The sequence below is a fragment of the Octopus sinensis genome, linkage group LG20 (assembly GCF_006345805.1).
Source record: "Octopus sinensis linkage group LG20, ASM634580v1, whole genome shotgun sequence".
Taxonomy (NCBI): Eukaryota; Metazoa; Mollusca; class Cephalopoda; order Octopoda; family Octopodidae; genus Octopus; species Octopus sinensis.
In genome coordinates, this window is record NC_043016.1 from 15,531,869 (window position 1) to 15,549,303 (window position 17,435).

General features: G+C 34.6%; 1 protein-coding gene across 1 annotated transcript in view; it reads left to right on the forward strand.

Moving 5' to 3' along the window:
• The window catches only part of LOC115222566 (large neutral amino acids transporter small subunit 1), an 88,791-nt gene that overhangs the window by 27,993 nt on the left and 43,363 nt on the right, over window positions 1–17,435 (forward strand). The window contains exons 2-4 of the mRNA XM_029792842.2: window positions 11,398–11,523; window positions 12,620–12,719; window positions 16,481–16,525. Coding sequence (XP_029648702.1) covers window positions 11,398–11,523; window positions 12,620–12,719; window positions 16,481–16,525 — 271 coding nt within the window. The remainder of the gene's footprint in view (window positions 1–11,397; window positions 11,524–12,619; window positions 12,720–16,480; window positions 16,526–17,435) is intronic.

The window sequence follows — 17,435 nt, forward strand, 5'->3', positions numbered from 1 at the left end:
CTGGCTTTAAGGGTTTCATGAAAGACATGGTAGGAGACTCAACTTTCTGTGCTCTTCTACAGGGCTTAGAAAAACTGAAGGACCATTGCAATAACTGTGTGAATCTAAGAGCAGAATATGTTTGGTAAAATCATAATTAACTGATCCTCATCCAATATATTCTTTTACGCAAAACCACGAACATCCTTGTATGATTCTTCCACTTCTTCTTCTTCTCTCTTTTACCTGTAATTCTTCAACTTTAGACAACTTTTCAGCCAGTTGGTTACTTATTGTGTAGGATTTGAAAACCACAATCATTTTGTTTTGATCATAAAATATAGGAAAGGAAATGGTTCTGAACAAAAAGTCGTTTCCTCCCTTGTCAACAATTTCATTACTAACCTCTACTCCTCCCATCCACCCAACTCATGCGGGGGGGGGGGGGGCTTTTCCTTAACCCTTTCCCTATCTTTATAGGTGTTGCCTACTTCCTTCTCCCACTTTCCCTATCTCCCACACACTTGCAAACCCCAATCCACCTCCCCACCTGCAACTGCTCCTGCTACCTGAGGTGTCACCCGATCACCACATCACCACTGTCTATCTCCTTGGAGATGCCTCAAATTCATTCTTCTTCTTCTTCTTCTTCTTCTTCTTCTTCTTCTTCTCCTCTCTCTCTCTCTCTCTCTCTTAAATTTGAGTAACCATGTGGCACATTTATAACCTGAACCTGCTCTACACCATTCATAATCTTGTAGCTTCAAGATTTTAAAGATCTGATTGTTTATTTTTTGAATGACCTTGCTAGGTAGATGTGAGAGGCCAGAAATAGGCTGTTTGGCAGGTAATGGATGGTTTAAATGCTAGAATAAAGGAATAACTTCTAATTAGCACTCATAAATGCTGCACTGGTACAGATCTCATAGGACATGAAGAACTAGAAGTGGAACAATAAGTTGGAAGTTTATTAATGTTTTATTTTTGTATACAAAGCAAGATATTTGGACAAATTAAGGATGTTCACAATATTAAGAATACACTGTTCTTAGAGAACATGAAAATAACTGAAGATTTATGGAAGAGTTTTTATTGTACTTTTTGAGTTGTGAATTGGCTTGGTCAGTTCTGCCCTTTCATTTTTCTAAAATCAATAAATTATCAGTGAATTAATGGGAGTTGATTTTGGCATTTGGAAGGGCATCGAGCCACAGAAACCATACCAAAACAGACAATAGATCTTGGCACAGCTCTCTGGCCAGTATAGAGAATGGACATTAAGTGATGATGACCGCAGTGACAACAATGGTGCTTACTACTAAAAATCAATGTGTTAAAATTGGAAATCAGTCGTACATGTCATTTAAACCTGGGCCAGACAGTAATGTGTCCTTTTTCTAGATAGTAAGACATGAGTTGAGAGAGATTTGACTGTTATTTTTAGAGGTCAAGCAACTGCTTATTGGCTCACTATAACAAATTGTTGAAAAATAATTATGAGTACAATAAGAGAAGTGGGTTGCTTTTTTTTTTTTCAGTTTATTTTGTTGATTTTTCGCAGCTTTTTAATGCAGTCAGGTGGAGTTAGTTTGCTGTAGCTGAGTGTCAATACCCCGTGGATTGTCCACAAAAAAAAAAGTTGCAAACTTCTTTTTGTTGATATTAGCCTATTTTGGTCGATGTATGCCATAAATGGCAGCAGACTAGGAACATTCTGAATTATGTACTTACTGTGTTCTCTTTGCTGAGAATCGAGTTTTGTTGACAGCTCATGTTGGTTGACCACATGCCACATGGTGACAGCAAATGAGGCAGTAACTTGTGGAGATGGCAACTGACTGGGACTCTGTTTGTTGGGTCACCCTAGGGGAACCCAGGAAAATGGCAACAAATGGTGAATGCGGCAACATGCTGTAACAGCGCATTCTTTCACACATGAAGTAACCTGTTTACTTAGATATGGTACCATTTCTGAAAAAGAAGTTATAGCAGAATATTTCAGATCCAGTACTTTGTAATAATCGTATTAATCTTACAAAATAATGTCCATTGATCAGAAGCCTTGCTGGTAGGGCAGTCTGCAGGCACTGGACATTAGCAAGTGCATGAAGGAAAGTTTATTTCTTCTAATATATTTTTGACTTGTTTTGCTGAGCGTAAGACGAATACTCAATAAATAATCAGTTCACACACATAAAAACAAAATAGTCAAACTATGGAAACTTGATATGTGCACAAAGTTTAAGTTTATTATAGTCATTGTGAATTGCTTAGACAACTGTCTCTTCAGATTTCATTGGGAGCAATGTTGTGCTAAATAAATACCTATCATATCATTTTGAAATATGTTTTGTTGCTGGGAGTTTGTACTCTAGCATGAAGTACACAGATTGTTTGATCTACTCTGTAGACATCTTTTTGTATTTAGAATTCCCTTCTACAATTGTTTTTCTTCTTCTTCTTCTTTGCCTTCTTCTTCTTCTTCTTCTCTTCCTCCTCCTCCTCCTTCTTCTTCTTCTTTCTTCTTTCTTCATTGGCATCATTGTTGTCGTCTTCTTTAAATCTCCACATGGATAGAATCTTTTTTGAAATGATGGTCAGAGAAACCAATAGCACTCAAAAATAGATTGATATAAAGATATCATTGATATAAGATATCATTGATATAAAGATATCATTGATGTGAGATGTCATTAATGTCATTGATATAAAAATGTCGTTGATGTCATTGATATAAAGATACCATTGAGCCTGTGGGTGTAATAATTACTTCAGTGATTTACTACCACCTGCCATTTTGCTGCTTGTAGAAGGGTATGTTGTTTCTAATCAGAATATCCATTTACAATCAGCACTCAGTCAGTGCACTGCTTTTGGTGCCCGTAGGTATGTATCACATTACTGAAATGCCTCCATTTTGAATTATATAAAGAATTGCCAGACTTCTTTACTCCAATTGCAATAAATGTGTTCTGGAATTAAACACGAGTGTCTTTATTTTGATTAGGAATCAATGAAGGAAACTCCTATGGGTGTTGTGTCTGGTCACCAAGTGGAGGAATGCTGTTTACTTAGATACATTCCTGATTAACCAATTAACAACTGAAGGGTTCGTTATGAGTCCGAGTTCCACATGAACTGAAATTAAATTAAATCGTAGAAAAAGAATCATAATTAAGCAGGGTAAAGGATCATTTCCTAATCTCTTTAAAGCAGGATAAAGGACCTTTCTTTTACCTCCTTGGCTTATTTCCCCTTTGCAGCCTTATGACTGAATATGCAGGCTTCCAAGATTTCCTTCAAAAGACATTTCTTGTGGATAAACACTTCCAGGTCCTTTAAGTCTACCTAAATTTCTATACACTTTTCAGCAAGAAATGCTGTTCAAAATGTTGGCATAAATGTGTTCACTTAAGAACATATTATATAAATTTTTAATACAAAATCTTTGGTAAATTGTAATGCAATCAAAATATGAAATAAGCCACAAAAAGTGTAAAAATGAATGCATACAACAAACAAGGCATCTTAAATCTTAATAGCAAAACCTCTTGCCTTGTGTGGTAAGTAGCTTGCTAACCAACCACATGGTTCCAGGTTCAGTCCCACTGCATGGCATCTTAGGCAAGTGTCTTCTGCTATAGCCCCGGGCTGACCAAAGCCTTGTGAGTGGATTTGGTAGACGGAAACTGAAAGAAGCCTGTCGTATATATGTGTATATATATATATATATATATATATGTGTGTGTGTGTGTGTATGTGTATGTGTGTGTGTGTTTGTGTGTGTGTGTTTGTCCGCCTAGCATTGCTTGACAACCGATGCTGGTGTGTTTACGTCCCCGTCACTTAGCGGTTCGCCAAAAGATACCGATAGAATAAGTACTGGGCTTACAAAGAATAAGTCCCGGAGTCGACTTGCTCGACTAAAGGCGGTGCTCCAGCATGGCCGCAGTCAAATGACTGAAACAAGTAAAAGAGTAATGAATAAAAGAATATCTGATGATCAAACATGTTATGAAATAATATGAAAAATTCTGAAGATATTTAACATTATCTGGGAAAGTTGAAATTATATACTTTATTACTACAGCAGAAATTATGGAATTTCAGTTTATTTGGTAACACTGATAAATCAAATTATTTGGCCAATCATTTATTTTCACTTTTGGAACACTGCCAGAGAAAGTAGATTTAAAAAAAACTTTGTCTATGTCTCTAATTTCTGTGCAGATCCTAAAATGCCAGTAATATTTACAACATTGTGTTGATTGCCTCATTTGTTTACATACTGTTTCTATGTCGTTTTCACTGCTCCTGGCATTAAAAATGTTAATGACTGCATCATACATCAAAAATGTCTCTCATTTCCTGAGAAAGAAAAAAAAAAACCTTCAAACTCCCTTTGAGAACCAATTATTGCAGGTCACACAGCATGTGACAACATTTTTTAAAAAAGTGAATGTGGGCAGGGGATTCAAAGTGGCTTTTATGACTAAAATTTTCTTCAACTTAATATAAAAGGGTTTTGAATTTGACATCAAGAAATATTACTTAGAATGCAGTCAAATATTCTGAAAACATAAATAAAACCATTCTTCAAGGAGTGGTGATGAAGTATATACATGTATATGTGTATAAGTGTTTGTATGCATACAAGTGAATCTGTATACTGAACACATACATGCTTGTGTATATATATAATAAACATTGAGCACGCAACTAAGTGCGCAGTAAATGTGTATATTTAAAGTGCGTATACATGTATAATGTAACAAAATTATGATCTTGATGTAGAGTACCGTAAATCCTCAAGTATAGTCTGCCCTTGAGTATAATACGCAGGGGATTTTTAAGGAGCTGTACCTCTGAAAAACCTAAATCTTGTGTATAATACGCACCCCTTCTCTAACTTGAACTGTGCATAATTAAGCCAGAAGCACCTAGTCGAACAAACACTTCCGCGCATGCATAATACAATAATGGTGATGTTCTTAACTGTTATATGGGAATGTAAATATGTTTGCAAATTGTTTTTACGTATTATTCTGTGTTCTGAATATTTTAATTTTAATAAATGTTGTTTACTGCAAGTTATGGATGATTCTTTTATGACTTCATTGCTTTCAGGCTTAGCTTAAGGTATTTTCATGCCAGACATCACAAAATGCGTCTGAATAAACATTGCTGGACAGCAAATAGAGACTCGGACATTGCTTAGAAAATATTTTTCATTTTTAACCTCGTATATAGTACGCACTAGGGATTTTGACCTTTAAATTTCGGGTAAAAATGCAGATTATACTTGAGAATTTACGGTAGTCTTTTCTGTTCATGACCATATATAGAATGCCTTGTTCTGTTGCAGCAATGTATATCAAAAGGACTATGAAACAATGAGAGTTACTGGCTGTAAGTTGTTTGCACTGAAGACCTTGTGTTATTGCCCTACTGCATAGCGATGCGAGCTTCCTGTGTTACTGATGAGCTGAGTTGGCTGTGTCGACTGCTGTTATAGCCATTGTGCCTGCTATAAACAGTTAGGTAAGCCCGTTGATATAGCAGCATACTAATCACTGATTTGTTGGGAATTAAATTAAATTCAGTTGCCAAGCAAATCTCCAGATGTGAGGGAGTTCACATTTTTGGCACCCAAAAAATATGGCTCATCCTTTGGCAGGAAAGATTCTCTAAGCTACAACTTCCATCATCCTTCATACCACTGTGCATTTCCTTTGCAACTCTGCACTTGTTTATTTATTGAATCAGTTGTGTTTATAGAAAATATGCAATGTTAATATTCTTTCTGCTCACCATTAGAATGTTTGCTGCTGACAAGATGAAATCCAAGAAGCACAAACATTGACAAAACGGCTTCTGTTTCTGTGTTATGAACTTTAACATTAACATTCAGACCACTCTGTCAAATGCAAAGCTTATTTATTCACATTGTTTTGAGTTTAATCATACATTATCTCAGGGCCTTGAGATTTTCATGATCTGTTTGTTTAGTTTTACAATGATTCTGTAGGATAAGTGAAAGACGTTGAACTGCTTGATTTCAACATAAAACAGAATATTTGAGCCAAATATGACCAGTTTAAATGCTGAAGGATTTATAGTGAAGCCCATGTAGATTAAGAACTATAGAAGCTAAAAGTTAGAGAGCATCTATAAATTACTGACAGCAAATATTCTTGGGGAAAGCATTCTTCTACTACATGTCATGCAACGCCTAATTAGAAGTTCAAGAAATGTTTCTGTGGGAAGCCATTGTTTGAGAAACAAAAATGTGTGTATATATATATATATATATTTGCAGCTTACATATCTTTATATTATCATCATTACTATCGTTGTTTTAGCATCCACTTTGCTATACTTCCATGGGTCAGATGGAATTCATTAAGGCACATTTTCAACGACTGGATACCCTTCCTATTGCCAACCTTAACCTGTTTCCAACCAAAGTAATATTCCCTCATTGCCAGACATGTTTTCAAGTCTGGAAACAAGAGACTCTGCTTCTTTGATGATGATGATGCGCATTTGTAATTATCCTATAACGTCAAGACAAAGAAACACACACGCATGCGCATTTATACATGTATATATACGTACATATATGTATATATGTGTGTATGTATATATACATAAATGTGTGTGTGTATGACAGACTTCTTTTAATTTCTGCTTACTAAATCAACTTGCCACCAAGTGCTCACACAGTATGGTTGAGCATGAAACCAATTCATACAGTTATGCTTAACATAATTTATATTTTGATTTCAAGTTTTGGCACAAGGCCAGCAATTTAGGGGGAATGGGTAAATTAATTATATTGGCCCTTGTGCTCAACTGGTACTTATTTTATTGACCCTGAACAAAATCAATGTCGGCAGAGTTCAGATACAGAACATAAAAACATTTCTATCCAGCATGCTAGCAATTTTGCCAGCTTGCTGCCTTTAAACCAATCCATGTATTAAAACAAGGTTATGTTTAAGTTTGGTAATTTCTTTTTTAAGGATTTTTCTATTTTCCTTATAAGTCTTTTATGTTTGGTTTGAAACAATAGCATTCTTAATTCATTCATCTGGTATTTCAGTACTTTCACAATCTCACTTTTTCAAAAAAAAATTCTTCTCATAATGTGGTGCCCATTGTTCTGCAATAAGTTACAAAGAGTCTTCAGAATAATTTCATAACTGAAGAAATCATTGAAACCAATTACCACAGTTGGCTTTGAATATGAGATTGAAAAAGTCTTGAAAACTTCAGACTAATATGCTTAGGAATATTATGGTTTTAAAACAGAAGAATCAATGCATAAGACTAAAACATTCTTAAAATAAAATAAAAGAAACAAAACTTTAAAGTAGTCATGTTTTTAAGCAGGACATTTCAAAGAAAAGCTCCTCCTTATTTATGCAAATATCTTTGCATTTATTTATGTGTGTGTGTGTGTGTGTGTGTGTGTGTGTGTGTGTGTGTGATGGACTCTGCCATCTAAAACAACTTATGAGCATTCAAATTTTATTGAAAGACCTGCACAAATGATTTGTTTATACTTGGTTTAACTATTATGGTGTTGCACTTGTGTATGCACCTAATTCAGCCCACCTATTAATTTCTGCCAATTTTTATGTATATATATATTTATGAATTTGTAACCAAACCCAAATGCTGTAAGTCATAGAGAAGAGTGACACACACACACACACATAGGTCCTTTTTAATAATGACTATAATTATACATTATTTATAAAATAATATATACTCCATTTAAAGTGACTAAACCTAAACAATTGTTTACAAATTTATAAATATATATATACTAGACTAAAATTATCTTTACATTAAAATTGGCTGAAATTGCTGGGTGGGCTATTTGGCCGAATTGAGTGCATATGGGACCATGGAACAATTGATGTCCTGTTCAGTTTCCATTAGTTCGGCCCATCTTCTTTTAGTCAATTGTCTAGATTCAGTCGCTTTAAATGGAACATATATTATGATATAAATAATATATAATTATAGTTATTATTAAAATGGACCTATGTGTGTCGTACTTCTCTATAATTTACAGCCTTCGGGTTTGTTTACAAATTTGTAAATATATATATAAGTCAGGATGATGAGGGGAGTGTCAGTTTCAAAAATATAAAATGTATCATATTAATTGACGTGTCTCCGATGAAAAATAGATGAAAAATTTTGTAATTTTGTTTTCTCTGTATTTTTTCTGGAATTTTAATATGCCCTTTTTATGTTTTATTATCCCAAATTTTTTATTATACCAATGTTTTATAACTTTAAGCATAAATTCACTGTGTTTTGTATGTAACATTGATTCTTATATACTTATATATATTATATGATTTTTATCTATTTATATATATATTATTATGTTTATATATGTCGAATTTTATATCCGTTCTGTAGATATAAATGAATATATGAATGTATTTGATCTTTGAGTGTAGATCTGAGTAATGTTCCTTTAGTTCCTATTCGCATTGCCTCCGCTCAGATTAAGAAGCGGAATATAGCTCATGTGGAGTACTAAAACTCCAGTTTGTATTATATTTTGAGTATTGTTATTACTAGCAATCTCAAGATATAACTGTATTTTGTATTTTATATGCATATATATATATATATATATATATATATATATATATATATATATATAATATATATATATATATATATATATATATATATATATCCAATTTCTAAAAACCAAAAACCATTTACAGTTGATAAAATATTAAAAAAAGTGGCACTGATTACTCTTAACAACTTGACCATTCCTCCTTAGCACCATTCCTCAGATACAAAGACACAAACACATACACCATACACGCACGCACATAAACACACACACACTCTCTCACAAGACAATAATAAAAAGGAAATATAATTTATGGTCTTCTTTCTCTCCCTCTTCTTCCTTTCCTTCTTTTTCTTTAACACTTCTTTCAGATACACACACACGCACGCACACACACATGCTCTCTCTCTCACTTTCTCCCCATTCCTCACCCTCTTGTACTATCTTATATCCCTCCCCACCAATACACACTCAATAACACTTTTTTCCCAAGATCTTAACCCCTCCCCCCCTTGGAGTAAATATCCTGACCAACTATAAAAGAAACCAGCAAAACAACTTTTTCTTCTTCCCTCTCTCCCTTTTCTTCCTTTCCTTCTTTTTCTTTAACACTTGTTTCAGATACAAAAACACACGCACGCGCGCACACACACACACACACATATGCTCTCTTTCTCTTCTTTCTCCCCATTCAACATCCTCTTGTACTATCTTATATCCCTCCCCACCACTACACACTCAATAACACTGTAAAATGGCCAAAATTTTTCCACAGGAACTTAGTTCAATATGAAAACTCCACCAGAATGGCCGAAAGCGCTATTATATGATATATGATCTAAGTTATATGATGTATAAAAACATGTAATATACAAATAAATATCTGTAAATATAAAGCCATCCGAATTTCTGAGTACCTCATTTCTTCTAATATGATTATATATATATATGCATATATATATGTATATATGGGGAGACCCCCTTCAGTCATGAGTGACCATGGGGCTGCACCTAGAAAGTTACCCTCCGAGGCATAAGTCCAGGCAAGGTTGTTTATGGAAGACCAGCAGTTGCCCTTTGCTTACTAGCCTCCCTTCTCCATGCCACTAATATTATCCAAGGGAAAGGCAAGGGCCGATACAGCTTGGCACCAGTGACATCGCGACTCATTTCTACAGATGAGTGAACTGGAACAACATGAAATAAAGTGTCTTGTTCAAGAACACAACACACAGCCCGGTCCGGGAATCGAACTCACAACCTCATGATTGTAAGCTCGACGCTCTAACCACTGAGCCATGCACCTTCACAATATATATATATATATATATTTTTGTGAGAATTAGGGGTTGGGAAACCATCTAACTAAGGGATAGTACCTATCCAATATAGTACTGGTAGTGTACCCAATTATTCATAGTCAAGGGCTAGTTGTTGCATGGCAATCTCGCTATTGGGTATTATACATGGCAGTGGTAAAAAGTGGTTTACCTTTAATTTATACGGCAAATAAGAAAGTGGAGAGGATATGAAATCGACAGACATCAACCAGTAAACATTCCAGTATGTCTCTTTATTATTCCAATGTATTGGACTGAGACACGTGTATTTGTGGTACAGGTTATCAAGTGGAAAGAGTTAGTAACTGGTAAATGCAAAAAACAAGGGTGTGGAGGCACATAAGCATATAGGAACAAGTGATCAGTTGAGCAGATGAACAGATTGTCTATAAAACCAAATGGGTGAGTAGGTGCTAGTTCTTAGTGTGTGTCTCAGTCCAATACATTGGAATAAATAGACACACTGGAATGTTTGCTGGCTGATGTCTGTCGATTTCATATCCTCTCCACTTTCTTATTTGCCTATATATATATATATATATCATCATCATCATCATCATCATCGTTTAACGTCCGCTTTCCATGCTAGCATGGGTTGGACGGTTCAACTGGAGTCTGGCAAGCCCGAAGGCTGCACCAGGCCAGTCAGATCTGGCAGTGTTTCTACAGCTGGATGCCCTTCCTAACGGCAACCACTCCGAGAGTGTAGTGGGTGATATTATGTGCCACCGACACAGGTGCCAGACGAGGCTGGCAGACGGCCATGCTCGGATGGTGTTTTCTTATGTGTCACCGACACAGGTGCCAGACGAGGCTGGCGAACGGCCACGCTCGGATGGTGTTTGTTACATGCCCCTATGTAGGATGCACCACATTTGCCACAGACGATCTCGTATACAACATAGGTCCTCTGGCACAATTCAGGGTTATTGATGGGGTCAGTAGACTTCAACATCTCATCATAAAATTGTCCTGCTAAGTTTTAAAATAGATTTTTGTTTACAAAAGTTTATTAAGCTACTTAGCATGTTATTTTTATTGTAATTCTGAGTTCAAATTCTGTTGAGGTTGACTTTGCCTTTCATCGTTTTGGGGTCGATAAATTAAGTACTAGTGAATTACTGGGAGGGGGGGGGGTGTAATCAACTACTCCCCTCTCCACAAATTTCAGACTTTGTTCCTTTTGTAGAAAGGATTATTATTATTATTGACTTTTAATCTTCATGTTTGCTACAATCACTTGCCAAGACACACCCAGCATCCTAGGGCAATTATTATTATTATTATTATCATTATTATTATTATTATTATTATTATTATTATTATTATTATCATCATCATCATCATCATCATTATTATTATTGTTATTATTATTATTATTATTATTATTACCTTGGTTTTTGAGATAACATTCTATGATGTTGTTTTCTTTCCTAATATTTTCCCACACTTTCTTTTTCACAGTGCTCCTTATTATGCTAAACTGCATAAATGTGAAATTAGTGACAAGGCTACAACTTATCATCACATTCAGCAAGATCATAGCTTTATTAATCATAATTGTCATTGGATTTTATTGGATTGGCACCGGTAATGTTATTTCTTTCTTTTTTACTTTGGCTGTTACAATTTACTACAACTGATTAAACAATATTCCATTTGAATTTTTTTTTTTTTTTTTTTCTTTTAAACATAAGAGTTGACCCTTTAGATACCAACCCACCTCTGACTCTGTAGTACAAATGTTTTGTTTTCAAAAGTTTTGAATCAAAATCTTCCACCAAACCTTAGTCACAATTTATGTTCCTAACACTAGCTTAATGAAAAAGAAGTTATTTTACTAAATTCTTTGTTATATTTAAAATTAATTAAAAGAAACACAGAGCATCTCAACAGAAATATGGTAAGAAATGGGTTAAAGCTAAATATCTCTCTTTGCTGCTGTTTTCACTTGTTTTAATGGGATTCTTTCCTCCAAAAGATCTTTAGAGTAAAATCATTCCACAGGGTGTGTAAAGCTCAGAGATCAGAGAGACTCTTCAAGTTAAACTGCTGCTTTTTCTTTACACTGATGGGTCACGGCTCCAGTACATAGAGTTAGAATGCCACAGTAAAGAATCACAAGACAGATTCTTCAAGCTGAAACAACCGATAGGAGACCTAGGGGCAAACCAAGAACAAGATGGTTGGATAATATCCACGGACTCAATTGGTCCTATTTGAGAATCCAGCCTGAAAGTGTAATGATGGTTGCTTCTGATAGGACCCTAAAGAGGAGGCGCCTGAGAACTCTCCCACTAAGAATAGTGAGGTGGAAATCCTTGCCATAGATCAGAAGTGAAATCTTATTGGCATGGTTTCTGCTTCTAGTTGTATTTCACTTTGCTTACATTTCTAATCATGTTGAGAAGAACCTGAATTTCGTTTTCTTTTCTCTACACTGTTTGGAATTTATGTCAAATGTTATGCAGTTCCATAGAATTTATATCAAATATTATCCAGTTCCACTATTCCACCATTTTCATAAAGTGGCTACATATAAGGAATACATTTCCTTCCTGTACACTTTTTATGCTGTGAGAAGAAATGGACTCTGTCAAATTTTCTTTTTTTTAAACATACATATTAGTAGTATAAACTTCATCTTTATATAATTTATGAAAATATCTTTTTTTATTCTTACCAGGCAATAATGAAAACCTCAAAAACACATTTACTGGAACGGACTATCGAATTGGTCCAATTGCATTATCATTTTATTCTGGTTTTTGGGCTTATAGTGGTTGGTAAGTATTAGATTTCTAGTTTTATTTTATCATTATTTTGATATTATCCACTAAACACCCTTTCAGTAATATATAATATTCTTGTCTGCTATGGTACACCATACATCTATTTGAGAGGACCTCTCAAGGCTAATAGTGCAGTATTCAATGTCCTAACAAGACATCCATATTTAGTTGGATACAAAGATTACCTTTTGGTTCTAATACTGCTTCCGTTGCTAATAATTATAATGCTTTTATTTAATATTTAGTCCAAAAAGGAGAGATGGCATCTATTTTTCTTTTAAGCCTTCCCAGATAGAGGTTGATATTGGTGATGTTTAGTTTGAATTCCTGAAGTCTGAAAATATGATGGGGAAATATCAGGAATAGAATTTTATTCTAGGGAATAAAAATTGAACATGATTTTTTTCAGTTCAGAATCTAGAAAGAGAGATGAAGTAAGTGCGAATTCAGTTGAAGTAGATGAAGATAATAAACCATCGGAGAGTTAAGGGGAAGCGAGACCTGTGTATTTAGGATAGAAGAGACTTTGAGAAAGCAGCAGAATATGTAGACCAGAATGCATTACAAATGTGTTAACATTACTCAAATACACAGCCATTTATCTGTATTCCTCATTGAGGTTTGAACTGCTCAGAGCTGAAGTAAAATTTTGTCCAGGGAATGTCACCCAGGCTTTGCAATACAATCTTATCTATTTAAGTAATGTGTTGTTGCTATTAAACTCATAAGGGTTTTTATTGCTTAGAACAAATGGACAGTTGATGGAACTGGTTGTTTGTAGTTGAAGAGTTAGGAGGGTGTAATGTGTGATTCTTTGATGTGGTTAGTGCCTTGGTTCTAATAATGTACATATTGCAAGTTGTTCACCAAGCTGACTTATGATCATAGGCCTTCCAACCATGACTCTTTGTCCATGAAATGCTTACTACATTTTATTTTCCTTTTGTAAGGCACTAAGGATATGATTTTAAGTGATATTATGCTGCTCTTTTTCTGTTTGGTTAAGTGAAAGTTCAGAGGTTTGTCTACCACAAACTTATTGATGTTATCACAGTTCAACTTTAATCAAATGAACTTTTTGGTAAAAGGCAATTTGGCATCGACCATCCAGGGTTTTTTTTTTTAAATCATGAACTACATTCATTAATATTTCCTTCTCTTTTTAAGATGGCAGAGTGATCTGAGAGCAATTTGGTTGCTATTTCTACCAGTTCAAGTGACCTAATTGAAGTTCTCTTTTTATTTCATTAACTCTTTAGCATTTAATCCACCCATGTCTAGCCACCCAAATATTCTATCTGTTTTAAGTTCAAGCTGGCTAGATCCAGCTTCTCACCTATAACCCTATAACTTATTCTAGAAATAAGCAAACATCATCAACATCAAAATCTTGAATCTAAGAAATAATGCCAGATTAATTCAAGGGAATGTGAATAAATAAGCATTATATCTGACAGTAATCTGAATGCTAAAGGGTCAACACAAGCTGTTGTTGCTGATAAAATAAAAGAGTATGGTTTGAGGGATATTTAGCTGGTATTTCTACTAGATTAAGCAACCAAATAGAATTGTCTTTGCTTGGCAAGAAGTATTGAGGTTGTGTATGGATTGACTGAGTGAAAGTCATGCAGGGCTGTGTCTGTATTGGAGAGTACAGCTATAGATGCCAGTAAATAGGTTGTTACTGTAGAGAAGACAGATAATTACAATGATACATGCTCTGTTGTAGAGAGGTCTGACAAGGAAGTTTCTAGTCATATGATTGAATTCAGTTGGATTGCTCGGACAGGTAACTTTTTAGAGCATTTCAGAACAAGTGGTCAAAGACTTGCTTGACAAATTAGCTTTCAATGAAGTTGTTTGCATAGAAGAACCATTGGAAAGTTAATTTATATGTGCATGCATGGAGAGAGAGCAGGGGGGGGGGGACAGTGTTTGTAGCTTTTTCAGGTTTTATAAGACTGGAAGATATAGACAGTTGGGTAAAAGCTAATGCAGCTAGGTCTCGGTTTAGTCTTTTTTTTTAGGCCTGGAATTAAGAAGCAATTGTAGGCAGGAGCACTTTCTAGAAATGTGTAGTTCTGTGAAGGAAGAATAAGGGGTAGTGACTAACTGTGTTGGGATTGTGAGTTAAGAATTAATAGTAGTTCTGAAAGAGACAGCTGAGATGTCTGTAAGAAATGGCATGCAGTCAACAACTTTAGAATAAAAACATCAATCTAGTAGCAGTTCAGAAAAAAAAAAGAATCTTCATTTTGGTAATTGACAAATGATTAAAGAGCATCAGTGAGTGGAAGAATAGATTATATAAACTGAAAGGATTAAAAGTAACAGTTTTTCTTCTACCATTTTCAAGAGCAAAAACATTTATGTGCAATTTAGAGTAGAAGTTTTCCAGTTGATTTGGCTGTACAGAAACTATTCTGGTGTTCAGTGAAAAAATAAGATATTCAAGTAAAAGAAGTGTATTGTTTATGACTGTTGTCTTTGTCTTAGAGTTGTTTTGGCCAGCAACTGACAAAGTCAAAATTAATTATTTTAGATATAGATTGTATTTGTTCCAGGATGAAATTTGAAGTTTTTAACCTGATTAACAATGAAATAATGGTTAATAATAGGGTATTCAAGCGTGCCTCTGCATAGTTACTCAACATAGCAGTAACAGAAAAATTACATCCTGCTGCCTGGGGGAAAAAAATTGATCCGATTGTCTAAGATGGTTCTTGGTAGACTGTGACTAAAAAAACAAAACAAAAATAGCATAGTCACAATTAGAATATGTGTATATTTCTATTTGTCACAGTAAATATCCACTGTAAGTGAAAAGAAAGAATTTATTGGAATTAATGTCCTACTTAGGATGAGAATGAATGAATGATTATGAACCAGCCTCTTTTAGAATAATTCCCATACTCAGAAATTTCAGCTTTTGGTATTCTGCATTTGGGAAGTGGGTGTGGTGGGGGAAGTCTTCTAGGAAAGGGAAAAAGACCAAAGTTATCTGGATTCAGAAAGGAATCTGCTAAATGAATTGAAATTCTTATTACAACAAAGCATAACCAATCTGTTATTGAAGATAACAATGAATCTGTAGATCATATGATCAAAATAATCATAGCTTCTTTGCTTAACACAGATTGGTTATGGTTCAGAATGACCTCTCTCTCTCTCTCTCTCTCTCCTCTCTCCTCGCTCTCTCCTCTCCTCTCTCTCTCTCCCTCCCTCCATCTCTCTCTCTCTCGTCCTCCTCTCTCTTCTCCTCTCTCTCCTCATCTCTCTCTCTCTCCTCTCTCTCTCTCCGTGTCTCTCTTCCCTCTCTCCTCTCTCTCCTCTTTCTCTGTTAGATGGTTTGTCTTTGCTGAAGCTACAGAAAAACATCTCAGCAAAGAATTAGATAGGAGGTTTATGGTGTGTATGTGTGTAAATAAAGATTTGAGAAGGAACCGATGTTACCAGCCAGTATCCATGTGTGAGAGGCCAAGCACGTGTATAACTGCTACTTGGGCTGGGTGCAAAGGAAATCTATCCAGCTGGCATCAAGCCAAGTTTTCAAAAGATGAACAGAAAATAAAAATCAGAGAACAGAGTAGAGATAGAGTTCAAGAGTGAGAAGAGAATTGTAGAGGTTGGAATATTGAATAATTGTTAGACAAAAAGAAAATAATGATTTGTTTGTTTTTTTTTGTTTTGTTTTTTTTATTGACAATAGAAATTAATAACAAGTAATAAAAATCTAAAATATTTTCTTGTTCCAGGAGTTACTTGAATTTTCTTACTGGTGAATTAGTCAACCCAAATAGGTATGAAGCTACGTTAAATTTCACTACATTTTCTTTTCATTTAGTTTAGAGGTTGCAGTTTCCTGGGCAGTGATTTTAGATCTGCTACGTATTAGATGCTTATATATATGTGTGTGTGTGTTGTGTTTATCCCCTGTTGCTGCTTGACAACAATTTTCGCTTGTTTATGTCCCCATTACTAAGCAGTTCAAAAAAGAGCCTGACAGAATTAATAGCAGGCTTTAAAGAACAAAGTACTGGGGTAATTTCTTCAAATAAAACTTTCAAGGTGGTACCCCCGTATGAGTGCAGTCTAATACAGAAACAATAAAAGATATATGTAGGTATGTAAGGTAGATGTGTGTATATATATATACATATATATATATACATACACACACACTATATACACTATATATAATTAATATTAATATTAGGGAAGTTATTTCCGAGTCCACAAGGGAGAGAAGTTCAATTTAGTGGTACTAAAATGAATTACTCTATTATATATATATAATATATAGATAGGTTTAAGAGACAGAATCACCCTGAAGCAACTCAATCATCATTGAATGACATTATCCACGATAGGTACATATAGGACTAAATATCAAAATTATATATACAATTCTTATTTCAAATCATAAGAAATAAGAATTGTAGGTATTAATTTTGATAATTTTAATATTTAGTCCTATATGTACCTATCGTGGATAATGTCATTCAATGATGATTGAGTTGCTTCAGGGTGATTCTGTCTCTTAAACTTATCTATATATATTATATATATATGTGTGTATATATATATATTATATATGTATATATATTATATATGTATGTATATATATATACATTCAAAATGTGACCACGTGTGTACCGTTGGCGATTTTTTTTTCTCTGGATCTTTCCTTCTCCTATGTTTCTGATGAAG